Here is a 14,453-nt window from a genome sequence, read left to right as displayed (position 1 = left end):
TACACCTCAATGCCCGACCTTCCCACATCAAAGTCTCATACACCCTTCTCAACCAGAGTAAACCGCCGGCCCAGGACTAACATACTTGAAACTAGAATCATAAATCGCCTTCGTAAAAACCGGATCACTAGTCTTATACCCCCCAGGAAAGCTAACCCCACTCGGCGTCGCACTGCCACCCCCGGTAACCTTGACCTGGAAGCAACTAACATACGGCTGCGGGTTATTCGCACCAGCATGCAGCGCAATCGCCTCGGCGCGGACCAAGTAATCCCCGCTCGCAATGTTCTTGGGCACGGTGAAAGCGCGCTTTCCACAGTTGGCATTGAGGATCTCGGTGCCCCAGGACGCGGTTGTGCCGGTGTACCCGTCTTCGGCGACTTTGAAGAAGGAGCCAGAGGTTGCGGTTTTGGCGTCGGCGACTTTGGCCATGTACACGAAGACGGGGCCGTAGTGGTTGCCGCCGATGGCGGGTTGGGAGCAGGAGCGTGCGTTGGGTTGGGCGTGCATTTCGACGGTTAGGGAACTGCCGGCTGGGGGGGTTTGTTAGTATGTTTAATACTGTACGATATGTCTTACGTGGAAATAGGGGACGTACCAGCGACTTCGCAGACGCCTGATGTAGAAGCTGGGCCGCGTCCGCAGAACATGTCGGGAGAGGTCAGACTGGTGATGGGGCTGTTGTCTTTGACTGTTCGCACACAAGTGCCAGCCTTATCTTCACTGCCGACCCAGAGTTCTTGCCAGGTGGAGTGGGCGGAGACGGTCGCCGCGGTGGCGAGGAGAACAGTGGCGTACTTCATGCTGAACGTCGATGGGATAAGATGCGAAATGAGTGAAGGGTATGCAGGTCTGTATCTCTCTTTCTCGACCAAACTCCAGCCGGCACTCCCAGTATTTATTCCCTTTCGATTCTCGGTGTCATGCGCCTTGGGACACTTCACCACAGCAATCTAAGAGCGACGATATGGCTCCACCCGGGCCGCTGTACCTACTCCTCCCTCGTCATCTCCGCACCTAGTCGTGGCTCCCAACCACTATCTTCATCGTTCTCGCCCCGATCACTTAGATAGATTAATGGCACTGCCATCAAGCTTTCTTGGCACCTGTCGGGTAGCGCGTGCCCCGTCAGGCCGTCAGCACTCAATTTGCACGACACGCGCTCATTCGCCGGGAAGAGGAAAAGCGGAGGCGAAGTGTAAATGGAGAGATTTTGAACTTGCATGTCCCCAGGTTTCAGCCTTTTACCTCATTGGGCACGGCATTGGTGGTTTGGTACCGATGTCACATGGCGCAATGGGCGCGGGTTTTGGGTTTCGGACTGCAACGGTGATGCTTGGCTATATGGAGGTCGTATATTATATGCGTCATGGTGGTCAGTGGTACGGCTGGGTTGGGGTGGTGTGAGATCGTCGCGTAAGCGTGAGCATGTGGGCTGCTCTAAGGTGTGGTATCTTTGGGCTCTGGAATGCAGTTGTTCATCCGTTGTACCTGAGGTATTTGCGCGTCTGCGGCATCTCGAAAGGTCGTTGTGATGATCCTCTCATGTTCCTGTTCGAGAATGCCGATCATTCGGCAATTTGGGCCTGGAGCCGCTCAGCAGGCTAGCCGACATTCAATCCGAAACGATCTGAAATGCTACAACGTCTACCATTGGTTTGTGTCTGTCGATACCCACTGGTGTTTTTTTTTCTTTTCGCCTTGCAATTGTTCAAAGAAATGAACTACAGAAGCCGATCGCGGAAAATGGTGTGCGGAGAGGACGTTGAACTGCGTGAGATGTCTGTCACCTCTGCCTCCTCCACCCACCCTTGGAGCCGCTCAGGAGGCTAGTCATCATTCAATTCGAAACGCTTTGAAAATGCTAGAATACCCACCATTGCCCTGAATTCGTCGATGCCCGCAGTTGTTTAGTTTCTTTTCGCCTTGCAATTGTTCAAAGACACGAGTAATGAAGGCCAACGGCCAAGAGACACGCGCCTGAGCGCCATCGACGCCTCTGGTCAAGTTTTGTTCGATTGCGAATCTTCGATAGATTGGATGGTGTTTAACTTTGGTCTTGGCGGAACGTAGTGGATGCGAGACTGTCTTCATCCGGGTTTTGTCACGCCTCTTCCGTGATGGCACGATCAACAGTGCGTGAGAATGCCAACGGAGGAAGCATTTGGCGTCGCAACCGTATCGAAATTGACGCCAGACGACGTGCGAAGCAGATTTTACCTGGTTTACTTCCACGCCTCTTCCGTGCGTAGTCGAAATGCCGATCGGCTGGTCCTCCTCGAAAGAAAGGAAGAAGACGTCCAATGTACCACCGTCTTCCAAAGTCTAAGCCCCTTCCACTTTCACACTCTTCTCCTTCTTCCCAAAGTAATTCGCCAGCGTATTCTTCTGCGCCGGCTTCTCCTTCTCTTTCTTCCCACTCCCACCTGCCTCCTTCTTCTTCACCTCCCCAACCCCCATCAACTTCTTAAACTCCTCCCACTCCCCCTTCCCCACAATGCCCCCACTAGCCTCCTTGTGACCCCTCGCAAAGCTCTCTCCAAGCCTCAGTCTCAGCTCCTCATCGCCTGCCACAATACCCTCCAGCTTCTTAATAATATCGACCTTCTCCTCCCCTTCCCGCGCTCTCGCACACTTGGCAACGCGACACGAGAAGTTGACTTTGTCGGGTAGGTAGCCTTCATTTGCGCACATGACGATTTCGAGTTTATTCGATTTGAGCGTGCCGGACCAGCGTGTAGCGATAACAGGATGGATCTGCGCGGCGCTCGATATCGTCAGGACGGCGATTGTGGCGTCGGCGGAAAACTTGGGGGCTGTGTGGGTGCAGCGTTCGGTTTCTCGTCGTACCTCCATGCTCGCTTCTTTCAGCTTGTCGGCTTTTGAAATATCGATGGGGCTGCTGGCGGAGATGACGGCGTCCCAGGCGTCGCGCACGTTGTAGGCTGCTGCTCTGCGTGGTGCGTTGGCCAGGGCTACGGCATCGTTGATGGACTTTTTGGGATGTTGCTTGAATGTTGCGACCATGTCTGGAAAGGGGGGTTCCCATTTTATGCTGCTTCCGAGATCGCCGTGCGTTCCTAGAGCTGCTAACCAGGATATCTTGTCGTGCAAGTCTGGGTGAAGCGGGAGGCAGATTGTGTATGTGAGTAGTGCGCTGGTTGCCACAGGTGGGCAGTCATGAGCTGTCACGTAATCGCTGCCTTCTGGAAAGCCGCCTTCATCTGCAAAGTGATGGTCCACTACCAGGCATGTGTGGGGTGAGTCGATGACAGGCGGTGTCTTCCGGCTGCCTTGATCTAGAATGAAGATGTAGGATGGCGAGATAGCTGTCAGGGCCTGCTTTGTGGTTTCATCGTGTACATTAGAGCCTTTTGGTGGGAAGTAGACGGATATGAGATCAGGTGATAAACCTAGTGCGGTGAGGGTATGATGTAGTATAGCGCCAGAGGAAAGCCCGTCCGCATCCTTATCGGGCATGATGACGATTGGTTTTTGCGCTTCAGCACTGCGTGATGTTAGTGTCCACACATTTTCTATCGAGTGCTTAGTGGTATACCATTGTCGAATGATCTCTCGCGCACGTTCAATCTGCTCTTTCCGTGCCGGCCAGACATTCTCTCCAGACTCGTCTTGTCTTGATGGGGTGCGATGATATGCAGGAATCTCTGTCTTCGTCTTTCTCGTTGTCTTTGTCTTCTTCGGTTTCGGTGGCGATATATCTTTCTCGGCTTTACGTTTTGCTGGGCTCGACATCATCGTCGACGCGTGGAATTGCCGGGCTTGGATGAACCGGGCGAATAGTGGCGATGATCGTGGCGAATATAGACTTTGTAAAGGAGAATTTGGTAATTGCGCTAATCTATAGACAAGAGATCTCATTATACACGCGCGTTATCCTGGCTGAAACGAGAGAAACGAATACACGCAGGGTCGTTGACCGGGGTGAAAGGTACGGAGGTATCGATGACGTAGTCGACACACTAGTCCCGTTCTTGCCCAACCACCAAAGTTTCGAGACGCGTTCACGCGTTTTGGTGTTGGGATGCTTTTACGCGCCTAGCTCACCTAAGGAGCGTTATCGACTTCCTTGGTGGTCTTGTCAACGAGCATCTTCTCGTAGCCTGCATATCATCGTTAGCGCTATCCCACAGTAACGGAGCTCATATACATACACATTCTAATCCGTTGCACCGCATCTGCAATCTGCTCGCTCGAGTCGGTAGCATCATCCAGTGTCAAAGCCGCAGCGACATACTGAACCGGCTTAACAAACGGCCTCCCCTCTTTGTTATCCGGACGAGGGAAAAATCCCGTGTCGAATCGAGCGACCTGCCTGAAGGCATGTTCGTATTTGGCATCCTTACTTCTGCATGCTTGCGATCTTCGGAAAGTCTCAAAGTCGAATTGTGCGCAGTCTAACCCGTTCGGCTTGGGTATCTCCGCCAGGGTCAACAATTCTGTTGCTGTCCTCATCGTAGTGTTGCGATACGAAACCATTTTGGTGATTATCTCTAGGGCCTCGCTATTGTCGTCAAACTTTCCTTCAAGAAACTCTGTTATGCAACCGTTGATCCCTGTATTTGGGGCTAGGTTCGATCTCCCCGGGCAGCTGTTGAGGTAGAGTTCGCACTCGATCCTCAGGGCGTTTATCTTCATCGTCGATGGGGCAAGACTTTCTTGGGGGGCTCCCATTGCCGATTAGGAAGGGAATGGAAGGTCTTTCTGTGAGAATTGTCTGATGGAGGAGTGTTTGGCTTGAAGGAAGAGGGTAGCAAACGAAGATTTATGTACCTATAGTGCGCGACTTCAGCCTTCGTGCTAAGCTGATGCGTCTGAACCGGATTCTTGAATTTGGGTAGATGTGATGTGAATTTCGGAAGTCTTGAGTGGCTCGTCTACTCTGCATCACCGCAGTACCATGGGAAGATGTTGATGGAATTGACATCAACCAACGCGTCTGGTAGCTTTGTAACTCACCAACACCCTAATTCCCGATAGACTTAAAGCCAGCATAGAGATGACCTCCACCACCGCCCCTCCTCCTCCCCTCCTCCTCCGATTCGGAAGGAGATGGTTGGTCTTTCTGTGGGGCCTGCATGACGGAGGAGTGTTTGGCTTGAGAAAAAGAGGGTAACGAAAGGAGGTTTATATACCTATAGTGCGCTAACTCAGCCTTCATAGTAGGTTGGCGCGTCTAAACCGGGTTCTTAATTTTAGGTAGGTGTCACGTGAATGTCGGAGGTCGTGAGTGGTTCGTCTTTTCTGCGTCGCCGCAGTACCGTGGAAGGAAGTGGATTCAACCATGTTACAGCTGCAACTCGACTTTCGTCTCTGCAAGTGTACGCGCGTCGAAGCCAATGCCTGTGATCTCAATCTCGATCTCTTGGCCAGCATGCCGTTCAACAAACTCCTCGTTCAGAATAAGCTCCAGCGCATACGCTTTCCCCACCAACAGCCCATTACTTCTCACCTCAAAGTGTGAAAAAGGACCCGTGACATGACTCCATGGCATATCCGCGATTTTCCACCGCTCAGATTCCATGTCATCCTCGTAGTCCCAGCACAGTCTAACATGCCTACTCTCCCCTTCACCGCGCTTTTCAACCCGTACTTCCTTTATCCTAAGAGAAGAACTCTCCGGCAAATCAGCTACCGGCGAGATGCAAATCTCCTTGAAACCAATTAACCTCACAGGCCCACGTAAAGTCCCCATCAACGGACCCTTAACCTGTATACCCAGCTCTTCTATCCTCGCTCCGGGCACATTATCTAGCAACACGATCGGCTTCCGCGATAGATGCACCGTGTGATAATGCGTCGTTCTACCCGATTTGAAGTACAAAAGAAAAGTCATGTCCTCCATTTCTGGTGGTCTAGGATCCTCGTAGCTGTCTAGCACCATGGAAAGCTGCAAGGATCCGTCGGCTGGCATGTCGAGTTTGTAGAGGGGAAGGAAGGCTTCTACGTCGCAGTCTTCGGTTGGCTGTTGTGGGACTAAGGAGATGAAGGAGATGACTAGGATGTTTTGGTTGTGAGAGTGTTCTATATGATGCGAGAGTGTAACGTCCTCGCTTTCGGAGAAGAGGCTGGCTGGACGTGGGAGGATGGATTGCGAACCCAGTTGCGAATGTGTGTTGTGGTTGTTGAACAGGTGTCTTGCGTCGTCATCATGTGGGGAGAATGCGCGGGTGAAGTCGGTGTAGAAGAAATGTTCTGAACCTGCCACGCGCTCTTTGGCTGAATGTAGGATTGGACGCTCTTTGTTCGGCGGATGACGCGACGCACAGTCCCCACAGGTGCAATCGATGCCCTCTGGTAGTGGCGTGCCTTCCCAGACAGTGCGTTCGACGTCCCGCTCGTGGCCTGGGAAATGCTCGAACGACCATGCTGGTGCAAAGATGCCAACCGATTGACCCGTATCCGAGAGTCTGGCCAATGCGACTCCAGTGTTTGTACCACCGCCCCCATATTCAGGATATGTGACGCGAGGGTGGGTAAAACTAGACTTGTTCTGTGCCCAGACGTCCACGCCAAAGTAGATATTCTTCTTCTTGCCTTTAGCGTAAGGGCCAAAATAGCCAGCGTACTGTCCGAGCTTTATTGATTCAGAAACATCAACATCCGTCCAGCAGTAGTTGGTGAGTAGGTTTTCGCATGCGTCAGCAAATTTGAGGTTGGAGCTGGTCAGCGCGTTCTGGTAAGATATTTTATTGGTAGTGGTGAGCGCATCATACCTAGGACAGAGTCATGTGTCAGTCATGGTGGTAGTGGATGTAAGATTATTACCATATGAGCCGTTTATCGACCCCTAGCTCAGCCTTAAGCTGGCGTAGAAACGCTTCAAGGACCTCTGGATCCCACGCGTCGCTTGGGAACGGCTTCTCGATGTTTATAAGCCAGCCGTCAAAGCCGAAGTGTATTGCAATGGAGGCCAACTTCTTCGCCATGGGAAAGTTCAGATCTCCCGACTCTTCTATCGTATGATTCAACAACCGTTCCGAGCCTTCAGTTTGCGGTTCAATCAAGAAGGTGCCCAGCGCTTCCACACCGTTCCTGTGAAGCGTATTCGTCCATGTGGGTGGTGGCACACAGACTAGCTTATGAGAGAAGTAGACAAAAGTTTCAACAAACTGGAGATATTCACACGAGTAGAGTTCCTTGTCTACACCGATGGTCTGCACGCTTTCGTAGTCATGGTAGTTGCCAGAATAGTCATGGATCAATAGAACACCAGTTTTGCGGTCGTCGGTTGGAACTCTACCAGTCGCTCGTAACAACGGCGTATTGGCTCTTTGCAGAGGGTCAGAGTCAGCCTCGGTCCACGATTCCAATTGATCAAAGGTATCGAAGTAGCCGAAGCCCTTCAGTCGATCTAATGCGCGCTGATGGCGTCTCTCTTCCGGCGTAGGCCCAGTGTCCGGGGTGGGAAACAGATGTCGGTAACCATCGCGGATCGGCCTGAGGATATCCTTCCACTCAAGAAGATAAGCCATGTCTTCCTGCTGGTGAAAGTGGTGAGTGTATGGCGACAGTGGTGCGAACTGCTGCGGGAAGTAGCGGCGATCGGGATGACGTTGGCGGCAGGGGCATGTCTTGGCGTGCAAGGCTCCACAGCTCCATCCCTACGTGAAGCAGCTGGCGGAACGTGTCTTTTATGTCAGGCACTCAACAACCACCGCCCACCACGCCTCACGTCGCCAAACCTCTGCCGCTCCTTTCGCCGCGACCAGCGACCCACGCACCGCCATGATGAACCTCTTCCGACTGCTGGGTAGGCCTCGCGACACCAAATGATGTTTTGAGTATGATGTGCTAACACGTCTAGGGGATTTATCCCACCTGCTATCCATCCTGATTCTGCTGCATAAGATGAAGGTGTCGAGCGTACGTCAATCTGAGTTGCACACGTAATGCGCCGCATATACTGACACGGCATAGAGCGCGTCCGGCATCTCGTTCAAGTCACAATTTCTCTATTTGATGGTCTATCTCACGCGTTACGTCGACCTGCTGTGGACCTTCTACGAACCCAAGTCGCTCTACAATACCATTTTCAAAATCATCTTCATCAGCACATCCGCCTACACCGTCTACCTCATGCTCAACGACTACAAGCCGACGCACGACCCGAATCTCGACACGTTCAAGGTGCAATATCTGCTGGGAGCGAGCGCGGTGCTGGCGATACTGTTTCCGTACAAATACACGTTCTCTGAGGTGGGTAGCAGCAGGACTCGTAATGGAAGAGGAAGGTGCTGACTGATATAGATACTCTGGGCTTTCTCCATTTGGCTGGAATCAGTCGCCATTCTGCCTCAGCTCTTCATGCTGCAAAGAACCGGCGAGGCGGAAACGATCACGACACACTACCTGTTCGCGCTGGGTGCGTACCGGGCGCTGTACATCCCCAACTGGATCTACCGCTACTTCTTCGAGGTGCCCAAGTTCTACGACCCGATCGCGGTGATTGCCGGCATCATCCAGACGATCCTGTACTCTGATTTCTTCTACATTTACTACACCAAGTACGTCTCCAACCACCGATGAAGGCGCATCAACATGCTAATTGAACATTTAGGGTTATCCAAGGCAAGAAGTTCAATCTGCCCGTATAGACCGCGCGCGCATGGACGCTGCTCCCTTCTGCTGTTGGCGGCCGAGTTCGGTCCTACTCTGCTTCGTATCTGGGCATATTTGTGTTAGGTGGGCGTTTTGTGGCATTTTTATGGAAGGAGGTAGCCTCTGATAGTTGGCTGGTTGGGCGTTGGACGAGTTGGACGACATCACACAAGGGTGAATGGGCATGTAGGAAGATACCTTGAAATGAATAGACGTGAGATGGTCAGAGGAGTGTACTGAACATGCAAGCGATAAGGCTGAGACAGGAGAAAAGCAGCGCATGCATGTGCGCCACCGACTGCAGGCTCGAGGCATCAAGGGGAGCCGAATGCTTACCTGGAGGCGCACTGCCAATCAGCGGACGCTAATTCGGCGGCCAGGGCTCCGCACCATCCATGGATCTCGCAGCCGTCAGCCCTCTTACCTTTGATACTTTGTTATCCTAATAAACCCTTTTGCTATTTCTTCGTCCGCTCGCTGTTTTCACTTTGCCCATTCGCCTCGCCGACTTATCGCATTAGTCAGCGCATCCACGTCCGCCGTCGACGATTATCGCCTCCGCCTCAGTTATCGCCGTAAAGTGCGCGCCTCACACGACCGACCGACGAATACGTCAGGGCCATTAGGGCTGCAGCGTGCGCACGCCAGGCTCCCTACATACTGTACACACAACCACCGTCACGCCCACAACCCACCAACCCGCCATGTTCTGCCTCCGCAGCTGGATCCCCGTCCTATTCTTCCTGTAAGCACCCACCCACCCCATCTCTCTCCCACTCCACGCGCATTCCCTCCCTAACACCTCCCGCCGCAGATTACGAACGCACGCCTCACCCGTCTACCTCGTCCTCTTCATCTCAGCAACCTACTTCCTAAACCGACCCTGCGTGTACTGCTCGCTCCTCCTCTTCATCCTCGTCGTCGCCCTCTTCGACTTCCACACCCCGTGGTTCGATGCGCCGCTGTCCGATAGCGCGGAGCTGGCGCTGAATGGCACTGTTGCGGAGACGGCGGGTGTGCTGGCGCAGGCGGCGAATCATACGGCTAAGGCGGTGGTGAGGGGGGCGGTTGAGGGGGTTAGGGGGAGGGTTGGATTAGGGCACGGGAGTGAAGCTGGAGGGCAGAGTTATGAGTGGGTTAAGGGGTTGTTGGGGAAGAAGGAGTGGAGGATACAATGTTTGGATGTTTTGATTAGGGTTTGAATGGGGGTGGTCGATTGGGGAGATGGGGGTGCGGGTCTGCAATGTAGAGGTCTGCGAGGCGTTTGTGGCTGTTGGGCGTGGTGGAAAGGATACTATCGCATGGCTGGGGCGTATACTGAAGCATTTGCAGGCGTCAATGGCATACCACTTTCAGGATTGATATTCATCAGCTTGTGCGTGATACACATGCTTCGAGCAGATGGAGAGCGAAGGGCACTGCAGACCTCGGGGGACAACGCGCTTCAACCATCACAACGCATACATAAAAGAACAGCAAGATGGAATGCCGTTCCAGCATCCTCCCATCTGGATCTAGATAAATGCACCCAAGACCCCGCGCTAAAGCCGAACGCAGGGATTCAGCCTAGGTGGGGCGCTTCGGCGTGCCGCACGCGCACCTTCCCCTCTAAGCCTACACGCATCATCTCATGCCAGTCCAATTGAAACATTGACACCCCTCTTTCCTCTTTCGCTTGAGGTTATCTACCCCGCGGACCTTCATCCTGGCTACTCTATCTGCCTCTGCGAGACTCTGCTCTCGACAATTGAGGTGTAGAGCTAATCCTTCGACGCGTCTGTATTCTGCTGTATCGCATTCACTCTCCCCGACCCACCTCACCCGCTCTAGAAGCTTCTCTTCTGCAGCTAGAGAGCTTCCGTCTGCCCCACGTACCCAGTTACGCCCAAGACCGAGGCTTGCCGTAGCAAACACAAACACGTTTGCAGCACAAAAGAGGTTCTGCCAGAGCGAAGTCACCAGCAGTTTCGTCAACATGGCTTCAGATCGCGATGTCCTCCCCGCATGGTTAGTTGATCTCTCTCCAGTACTATAACCAAGCTAACATCCCAGGGCCAAACCTTCGCACTACGCCCTCTCCCTCCACGACCTCGAATTTGGCGGCAAGTTTGCCTACAAGGGTACCGTCAACATCACCACCAAGATCACAAAGGAAGATGGCTTCAACACCCTCGTCCTCAACGCACATCAGCTCAAGCTACAAACTGCTGAGCTAAAGGCCGGCGACAAGACACTGTCAGCAAAGGACATCTCATACGATGAGAAGAGGCAACAGGTTACACTCGACTTTGGCGAGAAGATTAGCTACTCGGGCGAAGCTCAGCTGGAGATTAAGTTCGAGGGCTTCGTCAACAACATCATGGCTGGCTTCTACCGCTCCAAGTACAAGCCCAAGGGCGACGTCCCCGCTTCCGTCGCAAAGGACGACGAGTTCCACTACATGTTTAGCACCCAATTCGAGGCCTGCGACGCCCGCCGCGCTTTCCCCTGCTTCGACGAGCCCAACCTGAAGGCTACCTTCGATGTCGAGCTCGAAGTGCCCAAGGACCAGGTCGCCCTCAGCAACATGCCCGAGAAGGAGATCAAGCCCAGCAAGCGGGACGGCTTCCACACTGTCGTATTCGAGCGATCGCCCATCATGTCTACATACCTGCTGGCGTGGGCCATTGGTGACTTTGAGTACGTCGAGGCTTTCACCGAGCGCAAGTACAACGGCAAGAACATTCCTGTCAGGGTCTACACTACCCGTGGTCTGAAGGAGCAGGGTCGTTTTGCTCTGGACAACTGCCACAAGATTGTCGACTACTTCTCCGAGGTCTTCCAGATCGACTACCCGCTTCCCAAGGTCGATCTGCTGGCTGTTCACGAGTTCTCGCACGGTGCTATGGAGAACTGGGGTCTCATTACCTACAGGTGCGTTACGCGCTTGGACAGACTGGACTCTATATTAACGTAACTAGAACTACTGCCGTACTCTTTGATCCCGCTACGTCTGCCGACAGCTACCGCAACAGGGTCGCTTACGTTGTTGCTCACGAACTTGCCCACCAGTGGTTCGGTAACCTTGTCACCATGGACTGGTGGAGCGAGCTCTGGCTCAATGAAGGTTTCGCAACATGGGTCGGATGGCTTGCCATTGACCATCTATACCCAGGTACGCCAAATCACTACTACATCAGAACTCTGCTAACTCCCACTAGAATGGAACGTCTGGGGACAGTTTGTCGTACGTCACAAATCTCGAGGTATCTACTATCGCCTATTGACTATTTCTCTAGACTGAATCCGTCCAACAAGCTTTCGCCCTTGACGCGCTACGAACATCGCATCCCATCGAAGTACCCGTATACGACGGTCTTGAGGTCGACCAGATCTTTGACCACATCTCCTACCTCAAGGGTTCCTCAGTCATCCGCATGCTGAGCGCTCACCTTGGCGAGAAGGTCTTCCTGCAGGGTGTTGCCGACTATCTCAAGGCCCACCAGTACTCCAACGCCACTACCAACGACCTGTGGTCTGCCCTGAGCAAGGCGTCTGGTCAAAACGTCAACACCTTCATGGACCTCTGGGTTCGCAGGATCGGTTTCCCAGTCGTCACCGTAGCTGAAGAGCCTGGTCAGATTGGACTGCGTCAACAGCGCTTCCTCCTTGCGGGTAACGTCAAGCCCGAAGAGGATCAAACTACCTGGTGGATTCCGCTTGGCCTTCACAGTGGCGAGTCAGCTTCCAGCGCGTCTGTTCACGAGACCACTGCTATGACACAGAAGGAAGACACAATCCGCAACGTCAGCGACAGCTTCTACCTGCTCAACAAGGACCTCACTGGTTTCTACCGCACCAACTACCCTGCGGACCGCTTGAAGAAGCTCGGAGAGGACCGCGATCAGCTCACCGTGCAAGACAAGATTGGCCTCGTAGGTGACGCCTACGCCAACGCAGTAGCAGGTTACGGCTCCACCGCTGGTCTCCTCGCACTGGCAGAGCGCTTCCAGGACGAGTCTGACTACCTTGTATGGTCTCAGATTCTGACCAACATTGGCAACGTCCGCAGTGTCTTCTCCGGCAGCGAAGACATCAGCGAGGGACTGAGGAAGTACCACCTCAAGCTCATCACCCCAGCAGTCGAAAAGGTCGGCTGGGAGTTCAAGGACGGCGAGAACTACCTCGTCGGCCAACTTCGCGCCAGCCTCATCCTCTCCGCCGGCATCGTCGGCCACAAAGCCACCGTCGACGAGGCCCTCAAGCGCTTCGACGCCTACATCAACGGAGACAACAAGGCCATTCACCCCTCCCTCCGCCGCGCCGTCTTCGCCACCGCCATCAAGAACCGCGGCGAACCAGCTCTCAAAGCCGTCCAAAACGAATACCTCCACACCACATCCATCGACGGCAAAGAAATCTGCCTCGGCTCCCTCGGCCGCGTCCAAACCCCCGACCTCGCAAAGCAAGTCATGGACTTTGTCTTCTCCGACGCCGTCGCCATGCAAGACAAGCACAGCTCCACCATTGCCCTCGCCAACAACTCAAAGGTCCGCCCGGAGGTCTGGCACTACATTCGCGATAACTGGGACTCCAAGGTGCATCCTGCGCTTGCTGGTAACCCGGTTGTCCTAGAGAGGTTCCTCAGGTTTGGATTGAATAAGTTTACGGATAGTAAGGTGGCGGATGAGATTCAGGAGTTCTTCAAGGGGAAGGATACGAGGGGGTATAATAAGGGGCTGGAGGTTGTGGATGATACGATTAGGAGTTATGCGGCTTATGCGCAGAGGGATGCGGGGGTTGTTAGGGAGTGGCTTGGGGCGAATGGGTATGCGTGACTGGGTATGGTGAAGTTGTGAGGGAAGAATGTGATGGCATGGGATTTGCATAGTAAAAGCAATACAGATCACTCTAGCGAGGACTGCAGGCGCTGAGACTACAACTTATAAGTCGTGATTGTGTTAAGTTTAACCATTTGTTTAGTTAGTCTTTTAAGATGTGCTACAGTTATCGCGCACTAGGTAGGCTAACTAAAAGTAGCTCGCGTGCGTAGAGTTAGAGTAAGAGCCTATTTAGCAATTATTGTATTTAATATAACACTAAGAATATAACATTATACAACCTATTATATACCTACGTTTAGTAATAAGTAATTTATATAATAGTAGTAAGATATATTCTATAAAATATAATATATTTAAAAGCTATAAAATATATTATATTATAGTCTAATTAAAGTAGAGAATTTTATTATATAATTTTAGAAATTATTTTATACTTTTTAGACGCTATATAAGTATATAATAGTAGTAGAATAGCTTAAATTAGTTAAAAAGGTAGTTATTATTATATAATATATAGTAAATTAAAGCTTTACTATATTTTACTACTACTTATAATAAAGTATTCTACTACTACTTATAATAAAGTATTCTACTACTACTTATAATAAAAGTATTCTACTACTACTTATAATAAGAGTATTCTACTACTACTTATAATAAAGTATTCTACTACTATAGTATAATAATAATATTCTACTACTATAATAATTAGCTTACTAGCTCTAAGACTTTATTATATTCTACTACTACTTACTTATATTAGGTTTATAGGTATTCTACTACTATAAACTAGCTTACTAGCTTTTATAGTCTTTTTATATTCTACTACTACTTATATACTCTAACTTTATTATATCTTACTACTACTTATAATAAGAGTATTCTACTACTATAAACTAGCTTACTAGCTTTTATAGTTTTTTTATATTTTACTACTACTAATATATCTCTAAGCTTTTTATATATTTTACTACTACTTATAATAAAGTATCTTACTACTACTTATAC

At 51.5% G+C, this 14,453-nt stretch overlaps 7 protein-coding genes across 7 annotated transcripts; 3 read left to right on the top strand and 4 right to left on the bottom strand.

Moving 5' to 3' along the window:
• Positions 1 to 48: 48 nt before the first annotated feature.
• Positions 49 to 803, bottom strand: J4E87_010848 (uncharacterized protein; the record flags this gene model as incomplete). The annotated part of the gene is made up of 2 exons (XM_049382418.1): positions 49 to 533; positions 599 to 803. 2 exons carry the CDS (start codon positions 801 to 803, stop codon positions 49 to 51), a joined length of 690 nt encoding a protein of 229 aa, XP_049227817.1.
• Positions 804 to 2,325: 1,522 nt separating this feature from the next.
• On the bottom strand, positions 2,326 to 3,756 carry J4E87_010847 (uncharacterized protein; the record flags this gene model as incomplete). The annotated part of the gene is made up of 1 exon (XM_049382417.1): positions 2,326 to 3,756. The coding sequence occupies one exon, from the start codon at positions 3,754 to 3,756 to the stop codon at positions 2,326 to 2,328; it is 1,431 nt and encodes a 476-aa protein (XP_049227816.1).
• A 312-nt stretch (positions 3,757 to 4,068) lies between these two features.
• On the bottom strand, positions 4,069 to 4,500 carry J4E87_010846 (uncharacterized protein; the record flags this gene model as incomplete). The annotated part of the gene is made up of 2 exons (XM_049382416.1): positions 4,069 to 4,124; positions 4,176 to 4,500. 2 exons carry the CDS (start codon positions 4,498 to 4,500, stop codon positions 4,069 to 4,071), a joined length of 381 nt encoding a protein of 126 aa, XP_049227815.1.
• An 808-nt stretch (positions 4,501 to 5,308) lies between these two features.
• Positions 5,309 to 7,496, bottom strand: J4E87_010845 (uncharacterized protein; the record flags this gene model as incomplete). Its single annotated transcript, XM_049382415.1, has 2 exons — positions 5,309 to 6,737; positions 6,790 to 7,496. 2 exons carry the CDS (start codon positions 7,494 to 7,496, stop codon positions 5,309 to 5,311), a joined length of 2,136 nt encoding a protein of 711 aa, XP_049227814.1.
• A 253-nt stretch (positions 7,497 to 7,749) lies between these two features.
• On the top strand, positions 7,750 to 8,618 carry J4E87_010844 (uncharacterized protein; the record flags this gene model as incomplete). The annotated part of the gene is made up of 5 exons (XM_049382414.1): positions 7,750 to 7,774; positions 7,829 to 7,887; positions 7,942 to 8,220; positions 8,272 to 8,528; positions 8,582 to 8,618. The coding sequence occupies 5 exons, from the start codon at positions 7,750 to 7,752 to the stop codon at positions 8,616 to 8,618; spliced, it is 657 nt and encodes a 218-aa protein (XP_049227813.1).
• A 708-nt stretch (positions 8,619 to 9,326) lies between these two features.
• On the top strand, positions 9,327 to 9,824 carry J4E87_010843 (uncharacterized protein; the record flags this gene model as incomplete). The annotated part of the gene is made up of 2 exons (XM_049382413.1): positions 9,327 to 9,367; positions 9,437 to 9,824. 2 exons carry the CDS (start codon positions 9,327 to 9,329, stop codon positions 9,822 to 9,824), a joined length of 429 nt encoding a protein of 142 aa, XP_049227812.1.
• A 773-nt stretch (positions 9,825 to 10,597) lies between these two features.
• J4E87_010842 (uncharacterized protein) lies at positions 10,598 to 13,439 on the top strand (the record flags this gene model as incomplete). The annotated part of the gene is made up of 5 exons (XM_049382412.1): positions 10,598 to 10,629; positions 10,675 to 11,535; positions 11,583 to 11,776; positions 11,823 to 11,848; positions 11,901 to 13,439. The coding sequence occupies 5 exons, from the start codon at positions 10,598 to 10,600 to the stop codon at positions 13,437 to 13,439; spliced, it is 2,652 nt and encodes an 883-aa protein (XP_049227811.1).
• Between the last annotated feature and the right edge of the window lie 1,014 nt (positions 13,440 to 14,453).

Source organism: Alternaria ethzedia, assembly GCF_023757985.1.
Source record: "Alternaria ethzedia strain BMP 0044 chromosome Unknown scaffold_58, whole genome shotgun sequence".
NCBI lineage: Eukaryota > Fungi > Ascomycota > Dothideomycetes > Pleosporales > Pleosporaceae > Alternaria > Alternaria ethzedia.
The sequence above is the reverse complement of the archived record's forward strand: the minus strand, read 5'-3'. Positions and strand labels throughout refer to the sequence as shown.